Source organism: Siniperca chuatsi, linkage group LG5 (genome assembly GCF_020085105.1).
Source record: "Siniperca chuatsi isolate FFG_IHB_CAS linkage group LG5, ASM2008510v1, whole genome shotgun sequence".
Lineage (NCBI taxonomy): Eukaryota > Metazoa > Chordata > Actinopteri > Centrarchiformes > Sinipercidae > Siniperca > Siniperca chuatsi.
In genome coordinates this window covers 7,080,713-7,095,344 of record NC_058046.1, presented here as the reverse complement: position 1 = coordinate 7,095,344, position 14,632 = coordinate 7,080,713, and the positions used below count along the sequence as shown (strand labels likewise).

Sequence of the window (14,632 nt, the reverse complement as noted above, 5' to 3'; positions counted from 1 at the left end):
GGATGGAATAGTTAATATTTCTTAGTCAGCCCCTAATGGCCTATATCCTTGAATACAGGCCCGTAGAACAAAGAATGTCAGTGATATTTCTAGCAATTTGGTTTTTATTTTTACTCTCCCCTTTTAAGGAGAATGTCTTCACTCCCATCTTGGCCACTTCCTCAAACAAGGTCTTCCTTTCTTCTGTATACCCCTGGCACTGAAGCAGCACATGTTGAATAAACTCCATCACTCCACATTCTTCACATTTCCCTCCTGGTGTTTCCCCACCAACAGTAGACCACTCCACAGCCCACAGTGCCCCAACCATATCATCTTGATATCATCCTCAATATGCCTATTGACCCTTGGATAAATAGAAAAAAACTGCCTGCCCTTTTCCTCCACCTCCCACTGTCTTGCCATTGCTTGTTAGTCCTTCCCTAATTATATTACCACATTTATTCCTACCAAAAGAAACCCTGACATTGCTGCCTTGGCTATTCAATCTACTGTCTCATTCCCCTCTATCCCTACATGCGCCAGGACCCATAGGAACCTCACCTTACAACCTTGTTTTTCCACTCTAAAAATGTGAGTCAGGATTTTCCCCATCAGGTCTGGCCCATCCCTCGATGTCCCCCAGCTGAGACAAACCAGGGCAGCAGCTGAATCTGAACACAACACTGCCTCAGCAGGCCCCACTTCTTCCATCCACCAAAGCACCCATAAAAGCGCGACAAGCACAGTCGTAAAGACTGCGACACCATCTGACAGCCACTTACCCTGAGGGAACTCAAGCCGGGGGATTCTCATTCCAAATTCTGCCCTGCCACTCTCAAGATCTTTGACCCGTGTGTAAAAATCTGCAGAGAGGAACGCCTCAGTTGTCCTTCCTCCTGCTTATTTCTCTTCCTCCTCATACCTATCTGTTGTCATTTAACACTGGGAATGTTAGGAACCAGAATACTGCTCACTGCATCTGTCACCGGAGTAGCCTATTGCTGGATACAGTGTAGTTAAGGTAAGACCTCGAATATTTAATCAGTTTTATTATGATTAATCCCAGTAATTAGACTGTGGATTTATAAATGTTTGTATAAAAGTACAAACAACTGCTTTATTTGTGAAGAACAACATACAAAAACAAATAAAATTCAGTAATAAAATCAGTTAAGTCACATGTCAAGGTATACGCAATATTGCTGGTGTCAGAAAAGTAGGCATTCGTTCAATCAAAATCACTGTGACATGTAAAGAGAAGAAATGTTCAAGTATATTATACATGATTAATCTACAGAAAATGTAGGCTACTGTGGAAAGAGGTTGTATAGCAAAGACTAAGGACAGTGAAGTCCTTAAATTTGGTTTTGTCAGCAGAAATGGAAACAAGTCTACTAAACTGCTTTAGCAAAACACATTCTCAGACATTTAGGTACAAACTTGCAACAAATAGTTCATCTGGAGATAAGAGCAGGTAATAATGATTAACTGGAGCCTGAATAGGTCACAGGTGTCCATTGTGCCTCATGGCTCAGTGTTGCCATATCAAACAGTGGTGTCCTGTAAACACTGCCACAAAGAGGAGCAGCACTTCACTTCACTGCCATTTGATCTAAAATCTGTAATTCTGTATGTAACTCTTAACTAGTATTTTAATAAACGTGACACCAACTTGTCTATTCTTCCAGATCTTACAGAGGAAGATTATCAGGAAGGATGAATCACTCCTGTGTTAACTGCTTGAAAACTATGGTGGTAAATCTCAGCTTTCTGTGCTGGGTAGGTGGTTGAAGACCCGTATACACTGCAGCCGTCACACACTGTCAAACCTAACACTGTTGTCTTGTGAATGCGTAATACCTGTTACAACCAATAGATTGGACATATAAACTTGGATCATGACCATTGTTGGACTTGTAACAACATCAGTGGGAAAATCAGAAAATAGTCTTGTTTTACAAATCTGATTCTTGTCTTATTTGTGGTCTGATAAACAGTATCATAAAATTCAGTGCCCTATATTGCTAGTTTCACCAAAATCAGTGAAAACAGTGATAAAGTTGTGTTTTTGTACAGTAATCCAGTAGTCAGTGAGGCCCGGCCGCCTTCTCGCTTTTCTGCCACATGCGGACCACGCACATGAGCAAAGCAGCAGATGTTTAAGCAAGTGACATCCTAACTGAAGACCCAGCTTGATGAGAGCACTGACAGTATTCATTTTCATGTTGACCCCAAAAGAGCGTGGTGATATGTAACTGTACATGCAAAGACTGTTTCGCTCATTGTACTTGAATATTGTCCACTGTACAGCAGGTTAAGTCTTTGAAAAATGAAATGTCAAATGCAGTTTTCATTTTAATTTTCAAATTGTTAGAAAATTGCATTTTCATTTTGACTTAAATATTGCCTGCATAAATGGAAAATCAGGTTACATTGTTTATATTGCATTTTCATTTTTACTCAAATAACACATACATATGTGGAAAATTATAACGCTGTTGTGGAATTACCTTTTCATTTTCAAGTTTACATTATCATTTGAATATAGTCCCGTATACGCTTCCATACAAACGGTTGACTCTATGTCAGCAATGGCCTTGCAAGGTTCAGGGTGATTTAAGAATGTCAATATTAACACTAGCATTGATGTGTTTCATCACAGTACAGTCATATAGTTTAGTTTACATCTCAAAAAATACATTTATGTGTGCAGTACCTCTTTAATATTACTGCTACATTAATGTGTATATTACATTTTACTGCTGAAGATGTTTTATAAGGTTGCTCAAATGTTAACTACTTTATACACTGTTGGGTAGTTTAATCTACAGCAAAATCACCAAAGTTGGAGATACATCGTTTTCACTGGACATGAAGGGTATGACAAGTTGTAATCTGAAAAGTAACTCATAACTAAAGCTGACAGACAAATGTTGCATAAAGTGGAAATACTCAAGTGAAGTACAGTACTTAAGTAAATGTACTTAGTTACTTTCTACTACTGATCTCTTATAGAATAATAGGTAACACTTTATTTGAAGGTGGGTGCATAAGACTGACATGACACCTGTCATGAACATGAAGGAGTCTTTATGGAGGTTTATGATTGTTGTCATTAAGTTTTATCCGGTCAATTATGTCACTTTTAAGTTGTCTTGCAGCCAGCCACCAGGGGGCGACCGAGATGTTTGCTTTGGCTTCACTTTTAGGGAGCTGGCATGTCGTCCATCTTTATATGACACTCAACACCTGCGGCCTAAACTAAACACACAATTATCACCCGTGCTCGATGCTCACGTCGGGTGTAAATAGCCGAATGGCTGCCTGTGACCATTCTCAAATTCTCTGCAGGTTTTAACCCTCGTGAGGGCGGTGCACTGCAGTTGGAAAATAAAAGAACGACAAGTTGTCATCTTCACCGGTGGATGTGCACCCAGGGACAGCACGGGGGGAGATACAGTAGCTAGATAGATCAAATATAGACGATATATGGTTAGTAGGCTAAGTACAAAAGGCTAAGTAGAGACGAGTTGGCTTGGACTCAAAGAGGCAGATTAAGTTTATGCAAACTGACCTGGATTTTTTTTTATAATTGGTTTGCGTTATTATTTGCGTAATTTTCGTAATAAATATCAGAGCATACCCACGCCCAATTTAAACCCAATATCAGTAAAGTTTACAAAAACTTAAATGACAATATTTCAAATTTGGTTTTAAACTAATTTCTAATACTTTTAAGATGCTTACAATTATCTACATAAGACCATAAATTACCTAGTTAGAAGGCTGTTGTGGATTTGGGTTTCCAGTGGCGTATCATGTGTTTTGTTATGTAGAGTCTTAAAATGAAAAGTAACTAGTAACTATGGCTGTAACATAAATGTATGTACATATTCAGAATAATGACGTGAGATGTCTTTTGTCTCTCCTGTGTGTTTTTGAGCTGTGTGGTGCGTTTGTGGTGGCGTTCGGGGAGTTCCAGGTGATAAACTCCAAGTACTCCTCCCTCATCACCACCTTCTGGCCCATCTACCCTGCCAACACTCTGGTGGTCACCGGTACCATCGTTACCTGTGTGTGTTACTTGGGAGTGTTAGGAGGCATGAGAGAGAACCGCTGCATGCTCATCAGTGTGAGTATGAAGCATGATATTTATTATAACATGATTTACATGGGTTAAATATTAAATGGGAAAGCTGTATAGTTTATAGTTTTTACATTAGCCTATCTATGCTTTTAATAAGCTTGCAGTTTATTTTTAATGCACCAAATGCAGCTCATGTTAAGTACAAATAAGACGGAAATACTATATTGTCTGACTCAAGTACAAATAGCTAACAAAAGTACAGATCATAAAAACTCATGTTTGAATCTGATTTGCACTGATCCCAGTTTTTCGTCCTGCTGTTCGTGCTGATGCTGGTGGAGATGACCATGGCCTGTGTTTTCCTAGGCTACAGCAGAGAGGTAGGAGAGTTTATATGTATGTAGTCTATACAACAATACATTTATAGAAGGTTATTTATAGGTGTTCATTTGATTGATATGGCACCCCCTTTGAAATATTTTCACCTCAAACAGCTTGATGGACAGAACTTTTCCAGATAAACTTCAGTTAGGGTTGGGCAATGTCTACCAAATTGGCATATGACAATGTCCACAGTGAAACAACAGGATGGGCGATGACATCGTTGTTGGGGGGGGGAAGCACATTTGAGCCATAGACTCAGACTGTATAAAAGAAGTGGATGTAGTCACCGTGATGTCACCCTTTGGTTTGTGGACTACCATTTTGAAGCCTCGAGATTGGCATTTTGGACATTGCCATCTTGGTTTTTTGCAACCAGTGATCGGAAGTGACCATATGATGAGCAAATGCTAAGTGATCAGCTAACGCTAGCTAGGTGAGCAAGGTGCATCTGGAATTCACATTAACTGTGATATTAATTGGGATGCTAATTTTGGCTAGCAAAAAACAGGCATAAAACAAAATGTAGGCTACTTACCGGAAAAAATGAACAGCCGACTCCTAGAGTATATTTTACTGCAACCAAACGCTGAACAAGACATTTTTAGGCGACCAAAATGTTACAGTTGACTTTTATGAACTGAAAACACACTGTGAAAGGGTCAAAGTTCTTAGAGGAAAACACAGACGGCACCCAAAAACAAGTTCACGGCTAGTTAAATGTACACAGTGCAGTGGATACGGATCGCTTCTTTCCTGATTGACAGGTCGCTGTGGTAGCAACTTGTCATTCACACGGTAACCATGCCCCAAAGCATACCTTGCTTTATCGTTTATTTTACTCTAAATGGGACCATAATTTACAAAATAATTCTTGCAGAGTTGAAGAAGACTTGAAACTAGCGATTGAGACCATAAACTCATTAGGAGCATGTTTACTGAGGTAATAAATCCAGTGAGAAGTAGGATCATTTTCTCATAGACTTCTATACAATCAGACTTCTTTTTGCAATCAGTGGAATCGCCCCCTGCTGGTCATTAGAAAGAATGCAGGTTTAAGGCACTTCCGCACTGGCTTCACTTTTCAGACTCAGAGGTTGCATAGACTGTGTATGAAGATGGACAACATGCCAGCTCCCTAAAAGTGAATCCAAAACATCGTGATCGCCCCCTGGTGGCTGGCTGCAGTATAGGTCATAAACCCCGCCCCCTCCATTTGAGCGGATGGGACATGGGCCAAACAATTTTTAATTTTTCCCATTTTTCTGATAAGTTTGATTTTAATTAGTTATTTTATGTTATAAGAAGGGGGTTTTCATGTCATGACTCTGTCTCCAAATGACGTCACCAGCGCAAGATGGCAGCTCCCGTATCCGGGATATCTTGGCTTCATTTTTGTACAGTGGGAGGAAGTGGAGACGCGTCGTCCATCTTTACAGTCTATGATTTGAGCTCATTCACACCTACTCACCCAGCCTTTCTTTACTTTTCCTCCCTATTTGTTGTAAGACTAGTGTGGCTTTAAGGAACAGGGCAGTAATCACTTACTAATATCAGTGGTTGATGGCTGGTAGAGAGACAATCCACAACTTTTTCAATCTCGTTGGGCCACCATCTTTAATGTCCAGTAGGCAGCTGTATATTGCAGATAATGTATCTTGCCTGTCTGTTGTGCAGATTGGCACATACTTTGAGAAAGACCTGATGCGAAGCTTGGAGATCTACAGACAGTCCAGTGCAGAAGGCAACAAGACCATTAAAGATGACTTTGATGCTGTTCAGCAACTGGTAAATGATCCACTACTCTGCTTTATCAACTTAAAATGAACTCCACTGCTATTTGTCTTCGTAACAGGTCCCATGTTCTTTATATTCATATTTTTTATACACTTTGAATATGTTTTACTGCTGATATTTTACAAACCCTCAGGTAGATTAAAGTATTAGTCATTCACTTTCCCCTGTACAGTTTAGGTGCTGTGGAGTTCATGGTGTGGCAGACTGGAAGGATAATGTCCCAATCTCCTGTTGTACCAGGGACCCCTGTAACACCCTCCTCCACACCAACTGGCAAGAGGTTAATTCTGTATTATCACTGAATAAACATCTAGTTCTCAAAAGGATCTCCCAATAGACACACAATACTCTCTAGTCCGTCATTTGATCAGATTCATAGTCAGATTCTGGGTTTGTTTTTTTAATGTTTGCAGTTACATAAATAAATAATACGTAATATATATAGATAGTATAATAATGTTAGTATACAACTTAATATGTTTTTAATATGGGTTAACATTTTAAACCACACACATATATCCACATCTATAAACATATACACACACACACACACACATATATGTGTGTGTGTATATATATATATATATATATATATATATATATACACATATATTCATACAAACACATTCATAATAACCACACAAATACATAAGGCAGAACAAACAAACAAAATAAGCATAGAAAAGGCGATAATATTCTTGGTATTGCGATTGAAGCAAAGATCCTGTGCGGAGTGTGTTGCTGTAAGTGTGCAACATTCAATCTGTGTTTCAAAAACATCCGTAGAAAAATGTAATATTAGTTGCAAGAAAATTGTTCATTAAGAGCAAGACCAGCACATTTGTAGGAGGGTAGCTGTCGTTTACTTACAGTAATTGCATCTACAATCGATATCTGATTGAAATTTGGCTAATTTTGACTTATACACTTGAACTTAAGTTGAATGACAGTGTCTTAAATGAACTGAAGATGAATGAATTCCAATTAAAGTGTCTTGCTAAACATCATGAGGAAGCTCAGTGTTAAGTACCTTTTCCCAATGTTCATTACTATGCAAGTGAATAATAGAATTTATAGAATTCCCTCATTATAAGCACTGTACATCGATCAAATTGATGTCATTTTAATGAATGTACAGAAGGTGATTCCATCCATCCATCCATCTTCTACCGCTTGGTCCCGTTAGGGGTCGCGGGTGACTGGAGCCTATCCCAGTGACTTTGGGCCTTAGGCAGGGTACACCCTGGACAGTGGCCAACTCGTCGCAGGGCTAACACAGACACAGACAAGGACAGACAACCATTCACTCTCACATTCATTCAATACGGGCAATTTAGAGTTATCAATTAACCTACACATGCATGTCTTTGGACGGTGGGAGGAAGCCGGAGAACCCGGAGAGAACCCACGGTAACACGGGGAGGACATGCAGACTCCACCCAGAGAGATTGTGTGATGTTAGTCTGGTCCGGGAATCGATCCCACGAACCCACGATCTCCTTATTGGGAGGCAGGAGCTTTAGCCGCTCTGCCACCGTGCACCCCAGAAGGTGATTCATGATTCAGAAAGATCACATAGGGACACACATGGGCAGGTTTGACACAATGACTGACAGAGTAGCCTTACTGGTCCAGATTTGAAGTCCCATGTCGCACATTTTGCTTCTCTGATTGGTTGATACAGCGCAAGACACCAGGCTCACGAAACTCAGATCAAATCGAATTAAGATTCTGTTACTGCATTGCCTACTTCCCGCCTCAAATGTTTTTAGAAACACATTTTAGTGTATTGTTTAACTGTAATTTGTGACCAGGCCTCTATTTTTTTACCTGCTTGAAAATGGACCAAGCATCGCCCCAACTTGCGTCCAGAGCAAGTCCCCAGGAAGTGCACTGGGCTTTGAAGCCAATTTGACATAGAGGCCAAAACGTGGAATTACAACTTCCAGTCCGTCACGTGATGCACAGGGGTCAAAAATTTCTTCCATAGACTTACATTGTGGAAGAAGCGGCTGTAAAACGGTGGATACATTTATTTGAGCTTCACAACCCCCACAAAATGACTCAGAATTTGATCCATTTGGTCTGATAACATTTGGAAAGTCTAGAAGAGCCGCACGATTAAATAATTTTATCCCCATTCAAGTTAGCGGAGGGCAAAACCGGAAGTTAGCCAGCTTGACCATTCTCTTTATACATCCATGGTCCACAAGCATTTTGGTCTGTGCCTGTTGATAACACCCCTTAATTCGCAAATGTATATTAGTCTGGAACCAGAGAACCAACAGAACCTCACTACACTCTTGCGGCTCTGCAGGCAACAGAGAGTAGATGGCTTAGGGCAACTTGGATCCTTTCTACCTACACCAATCATTACTGAGCACATCACATATATAATCTCTCTATTATATCTTGCATATTCCTTATACTTAAATTGGCTCAGGAGGTCCCTCTGTATAAAGGTGGAGATGGCAGTGACTTTAATATCTATTGTCCAGTCTCCAAGTTGTCCTGCCTGTCAGAAATCCTGGAATCACTAGTCAATACTCAGTTAAAGGGATTCCTCTCATAGCACGCCAGTCTTAAATCCTCATCGGTCTGGTTTCAAAGCCAATTACTACACCATTTAATCTGGTTTTCTTTGTCTTAAATAATTAAATCACTGGTTTAGACAATAAAAATGGTGTGTGTGAAAAGGTTGCCTGTAACAAAAGCTATTTATCTAATAGAAATCACAGTGCTAGTGTGGTGGCAGCCCGTCTGAATTCCTGCCAGTTACTAATGGTGTGTTCACACAGAAAGTGAACTGAATTTTCGCCTCGCATTATTCGCTGGAATAATAGCTGGAATCAAGTAACAGACATATATTTGTGTGACCAAAATCTGTCAAGTGGGACTAAACATTTTCATTGGTCGCACGGGTGTGCCTGAAATTTAGCAGGTCTGATTAAAAGATTTATAAAAATATTTTTTAACAAACACCAGGCCTGTAGGCTATACATATTAAAAGGCCTATTGCCATTGAAATTATGTCCAGCAGCGCAAGCTTCCCAGGTGATTTCTTTATTGTGTGTTGTACTGATGTGCGAGTGTTTTCTTTAATGATTTACTTTAATGATTAAAGAGACTGCTGTCAGTCGGTTTAAACGCTTCCCTGTGCACAGTAATGACACAGCAAATATCATGGGACATTTAAGCAGTAAAAAAAAAAAACTGTAGTTATAAACTTGACAGGACAGATGAAACTCTCCAGAGGAAACAGAACCAAACTTTTAGCTTCTGAAATACATTTTTTAGATAGCTCTGATGGAGCTCAGGATTTATCAGGAAGACAGCTGCTTTACTCCAAACACATTCACTGCATGAACCTGGACTGTGTGTGTGAGCTTTTGCATGTGTAGAAGAACACAGAACATTGATTAACATTAGATCCTGACCGATCCTGTCGGCGTGCAGGGAGATTTAAATGATCAATGAAGTTACGCTGCTGTGCCTCGTGCATATATGCGCAGAGCGTCTCTCTTAATGGGGAGATGCTTCACTGTATTTCACCCACCTGGAACCCATCCGCTATTAATCAGAATGTTAATTTTTATGACCTGGCCCAACCGCGATTATACGCAGGCCCCGCAGATATAACTGCTGTAGGGCCATCTACATTCCGAATTGAAACGTTTAAAAAGCACTATACACAATATCTCCAAGAAAAACGTCCTGTGCCGTGACAGGTGCGTGGCCGGCAGAGCGGCCCCCCCTCCCTGCAGCGTTTCATCACCAGGCAGCAGCAAACCGAAGCAGTGAGGAGTCAGAAATGATAATAAAATTTATCACTGCTCATAATATAGCCAAAGAGCTGCCTTTTTACTAAATTTAAGTCCATTAAAAAAAATGATCTGCACCTTTATTCCTGTTTAGAATAATTTACATGTGTTAAGAAATTACCAGTGTGTATGGAAACTGACAAAAAAAAGGTAACACTTAAAATGTATTATTGGGTGCACCTAAATTACGAAAAAGTAATGTAAAAAGTTAGTCTGGAACCCTGGCTTACCAGGTAGTCCAACTTCCTCGCTTACTTTTCTCCAAGCAATCTCCTTTTTTGTCCGGTCTCTGTGTAAATATGAAGTAGTGTCATAGAGCTATGGGTGCCCACAGACGGTTACGATAACGACAGTGGAGGTCGGCACCTCTGTGGCTCGCTGCTGCAGACAGGTTGAGAAGTGAGAGCAAAGATAAATCTACTTTTTAATCCCAGAGCCTTAGAGCCTCGTCCTCTCTGGCTGTCAGCTTCACAGCAGCAACTGTAGGAACAGTTTGCCTCATAATGGCCCAAATCTGGCAGACCAGAAGAAATAACCCGGTCCACGTACGGTTGCCAGACTCTTGCCAAACAAAATGGCAGACCTGGCCTATACTGGTCCCGGTCTGGCTGCTGAAACTGAACCGGCATAGGGCCGCAATCATCCCAACAAAAATGGCAGACCTGGCCTATACTGGTCCAAGTCTGGGTCTGCCAGCGCTACCCCAATCTAATCTTTCTTGCTCTGGAACACTGGCCCATACTTAACTGGCTCCAGTGAGTGGTTGATGCTTCAGGAACTCCATACCTCATACCATAACTGATGTAGCAAAGGTTGCTTTTATTGTCTTTGTGATGTGCAGCAGCTGCCTCACGGAATAAGCTGCAATCAAAACACTTTTTCTCCTCTATGACTTCAAGACATCCCAATAATTGTCCTTTACCTGTCTGTAACTTATTGAATTGAGCCTCCATCCTTTTCATCGAGTACTATTCTGTTCTCTTTATGACTCTGTCTGTTCTTGTTTTTGTATTTCTTGGTGTAACTGTAAACAGGGTGTTGCTGTAAAAGTGCATGCATGCTCAGCCAATTTACCCTGTATAAACAAAGGATAACAATAAAAAATGTATCTTTCAGGGTTGTCTCGTGAAACTGAGGAACTGGTTTGCCGGAAACTATCTTAGCACAGGTGCAGGCGTTGTCACAATGTTTATCATACAGGTACAGTATATTCAGCCTTCTTATTTTCCTCTGTGTTCCTCCTATTATAAGGCTTGCATGGATAATTCAACCCTTGGTTCAAACTTTCAAGCATGTTGCATTTACACAAGCCCAGTTGGTGATGTCAGAGACCTGACACCTTGATGTGACTTAACTGACTGAGCTGTGGCCAAAGGTGAAACATGCTTTAAAACTGAAACTGACAGAGAGCAGTGTAGCTGCAGGTTACTGCTCTGAGATTCAGTATTGAATTACTTTTTGAGGTAGTAACAATGGCTGCCATAGTGGAAGCCATGAGCTCTGTACAACAACAGCTAAAAAAGGCTGAATACCTTTTTAAACTCATGACATGGCCGTCTCAACAGAACTAAATAGGCATGGTTAATTTGTGTTCTGTTTGTACCTGAGAATGAATCATCTCAAGCCAGCTAGCTAATCACGACATCCTCTTTTGTGTCTTTGAAAAACATTGTTTGATGTTAGTTAAACTATATTTTTCTTGTCTTCTTTGTTCACAGTTTATTTGTCTGTGTATCACCATCCCTCTCTTTTGCCACTTCAGACGAAGTGGACTGGGTTACCAGTGAAAAAGGGCCAATAAAACTGTATCTGCAAGTTACTTTCTGCATGTCAACAGGTTGCTTTTCCCTGTATCCCCTTTTTATTAATCTGTTCCGAATGACCGAAAGGTTACCATTTCCAGCCATCAAAAAGGGAGCCAACAGGACAAAAAATCCCTAGTTCTTTGAGATAAACTGAGGATGACAGCTTTTTATTGCTATTGATAATGCCATATGAGGTGACAGACCATTAAATGTAATATGGAACATAATAGGAGACATAAAATTGGTAGATAAGTTATGTACATGATTATGTAAGACCTATGTACCATCGTTGGACTTCAATAACATTTTAAACTAGACTTAGACAAACTAAAGTTAGACAAATCCGACTTTGCCTATTATCATTATCAAAAACCCTAATCCATTTTTGAGTTTTCAATCATTTTCCTCCTTTGTTACAATTTTTTGATTATGTGCTTTTACTTGTTTTTAGCAACTGGAAAGGAAGACCATTAAACTTGTTTGTAATCTTTTACTCTGCTTAATAAACCAGCACACATGCTGATTTAAACCCACATAATTTGAGTTCTCTCCATTTGTATGTTTTCTATGGTCTCTCTGAGACGGGTTCAAGTCCAAGCTTGAACCACAGGTCACTTGATGTAAGAAAGTCTTATTATTAGGATGCATTATTCGGCAAGGCTGAACTTGTACCTTCTGAGAACTGCTTCCATGTTTTTTTCAGCCAAAGGGAAGTGTTACATGTATGGAATGCCATTTTAATCAATATTAAATAAATACATAAATATTAATATACTATGAAATGAATAAATATGGCTATGAAATAAATAAATTAGTCAATATAGTTCAATAAATAAGTATTTATTTAAAAATGGATGTTTTTGAAAAGGACTACTTTTATTCATTTCATTGGACTTTTATTTCATAATTCCACATTTATCTATTTCATGGTATTTTTATTTCATAATGCCACATTTATTAATTTCATGGTATTTTTATTTCATAATGCCACATTTATTGCCATCTGTTATACTCAAATAAAGGGGGCGTGGTTATCTCAGAGCAGCAAGTCCGAACACGGTGTCAGAAAAGATGGAGGCCAGTTCACAGTTTAACAACATGACAGGGAATCATACAGTAAGTACCAGGTGGTTTTCTTGCCAGGTTTGGCTCCTGGCACCCTGCTCTGCCTTAACTCTTGGTGATTTATGGAGTTTCCTGATGGACAGATAGCTTTAATTGTTGCTAGAGTAACGTTAACAGCTGCTGCTAACGGTAGCTGCTGTTAGCTAACGTTAGCTAATGTTAGCTCAGTTAGCCGTGCCGCTGAGCTCGGTTAAGTTGTCCCCACCGCCCTGGGCCTGAACACATCCTCCTCCTGGCGGCCCAAAGCTCCTGTGCTTGAAGAGTAAACACCAACACTCCCCCGCTGCGAGTAGCGGCTGGTAGAAGTTTTTCTAGGTAGTGCTGTGCCACATCCAATCAATTACAGCAAACATCCCGGTATGATCTAATTCAAAAAAGTGAATATATCAAAAAGGAATTTGCTACTTTGCAGTTAAATATTTAACAATTATTTTATTCCAACATAAAACAAAGCAGTAAGCAACGCTTGAACAAACACATCAGGACATCTTATTTTTGGTCAACAACACAGGTGAATTCAGTACAATATAAAACATGTAATATAAAATGTTTATTTCTTGAAATGCCCCTATGGACCTTGTTTTGTTGGGGAAACCAATAGGGAGGTAAAGATCAGGATGAGTAAACATGAAGTGCAATTACTGGTGTTAAGTTGCTATGCAGACACTTGAATGGACATAAGCATGGGAGGTCTTAGGTGTAGAGATAGTAAACGCTTAGCGATGTTCACGCTGCCTAATATGGCTAACGTTAGCTTGGCAGAATTGTCCACGTGTGCCCTGGTGCTCTCACGTTTCCTTACTTTCTCAGACAGGTGCATATCCCTCACTCCTGTAACTGTCCATGCTGGATCTGACCCCAGATATTTTGCTTTCCATGCTTGCTTATTTAAACAACGGGGACAGATCCAGCATGGACGGGAGTGAGGGATATGAAGCACCTGTCTGAGAAAGTAAGCATGACTTCATCCAGCTAGCCAGGCCTTTCTGGTGTACCAGCTATGAGAGAAGCCTCGCATACGCTGCCTCCATTTTTCACTAGCCTGCTGTCTGATTACGGTGTCAATTTGATCTTGGCCCAGTTCTTTCACCTGTAGTTTCTCCACCAAAGTTCTCATCTTGGAGGAGAGATTTTACTGAGTTAGGGTTGGGTCTGTATAGGTACTGACCATAGACTGTATAAAAGAAAGTCCTGCCCTAGTAGTAGTGGCTTGCTTGGGGCGATAAAGTAATCACCCTTTTTGGATTAGATTTGAGGACGCTGATTGGCAAAATTGAATCTCATATATTCATATCTTTGGCTAAACTGCTACACAGACCTGCCTCCTGTGGGCGATTTCTCCATTGCCTCAGAGCTGTTGAGACATGAAGACAGGTGGAAGGGACATGTAGTAAACGCATTTATGTTGCACTGATTTTATATTATTTTACACATATTACTGGGTGCATTCCATATTTCAAACACACAAATATTGACAATTTGTTTAATTTATTATTATTATTATTTTTTTTATCGGTAGTTGTAATGGGTTTGTTTGTGGATCAAGGGCTCAGGAGCCAGGAGCCAAACCCAGCTAGAAAACCACCTCGGTACTGTATTACCTGTCATGTCATGTCCTCTCACAAGGCTCTGTC

The 14,632-nt window shown here is 40.1% G+C and overlaps 1 protein-coding gene across 3 annotated transcripts; it reads left to right on the top strand.

The window, feature by feature from the left end:
- The first annotated feature begins 475 nt into the window (after positions 1 to 475).
- Positions 476 to 12,406, top strand: LOC122876715 (leukocyte surface antigen CD53-like). Of its 3 annotated transcripts, XM_044197354.1 has the most exons (8): positions 476 to 1,003; positions 1,671 to 1,761; positions 3,926 to 4,114; positions 4,375 to 4,449; positions 6,128 to 6,238; positions 6,420 to 6,527; positions 11,185 to 11,268; positions 11,787 to 12,406. In XM_044197354.1, the coding sequence occupies exons 2-8, from the start codon at positions 1,699 to 1,701 to the stop codon at positions 11,853 to 11,855; spliced, it is 699 nt and encodes a 232-aa protein (XP_044053289.1). In that variant the 5' UTR covers positions 476 to 1,003; positions 1,671 to 1,698; the 3' UTR covers positions 11,856 to 12,406. The 3 variants fall into 3 exon arrangements, with proteins under 3 accessions (XP_044053289.1, XP_044053290.1, XP_044053291.1); XM_044197355.1 differs by lacking the exons at positions 476 to 1,003; positions 1,671 to 1,761 and adding an exon at positions 2,471 to 3,474 and having other exon boundaries at positions 3,914 to 4,114; XM_044197356.1 differs by lacking the exons at positions 476 to 1,003; positions 1,671 to 1,761 and adding an exon at positions 2,473 to 3,474.
- The last annotated feature ends 2,226 nt before the right edge of the window (positions 12,407 to 14,632 follow it).

What these genes read in the sequence shown, in the direction of transcription:
- LOC122876715 (XM_044197354.1), top strand. Translation starts at nt 1,699, where the DNA reads ATGAATCACTCCTGTGTTAACTGCTTGAAAACTATGGTGGTAAATCTC. An exon ending in TTGATGCTGTTCAGCAACTG is followed by an intron (nt 6,239 to 6,419) that starts GTAAATGATCCA and finishes TCCCCTGTACAG; the next exon opens with TTTAGGTGCTGTGGAGTTCA. An exon ending in TCACAATGTTTATCATACAG is followed by an intron (nt 11,269 to 11,786) that starts GTACAGTATATT and finishes CTTTGTTCACAG; the next exon opens with TTTATTTGTCTGTGTATCAC.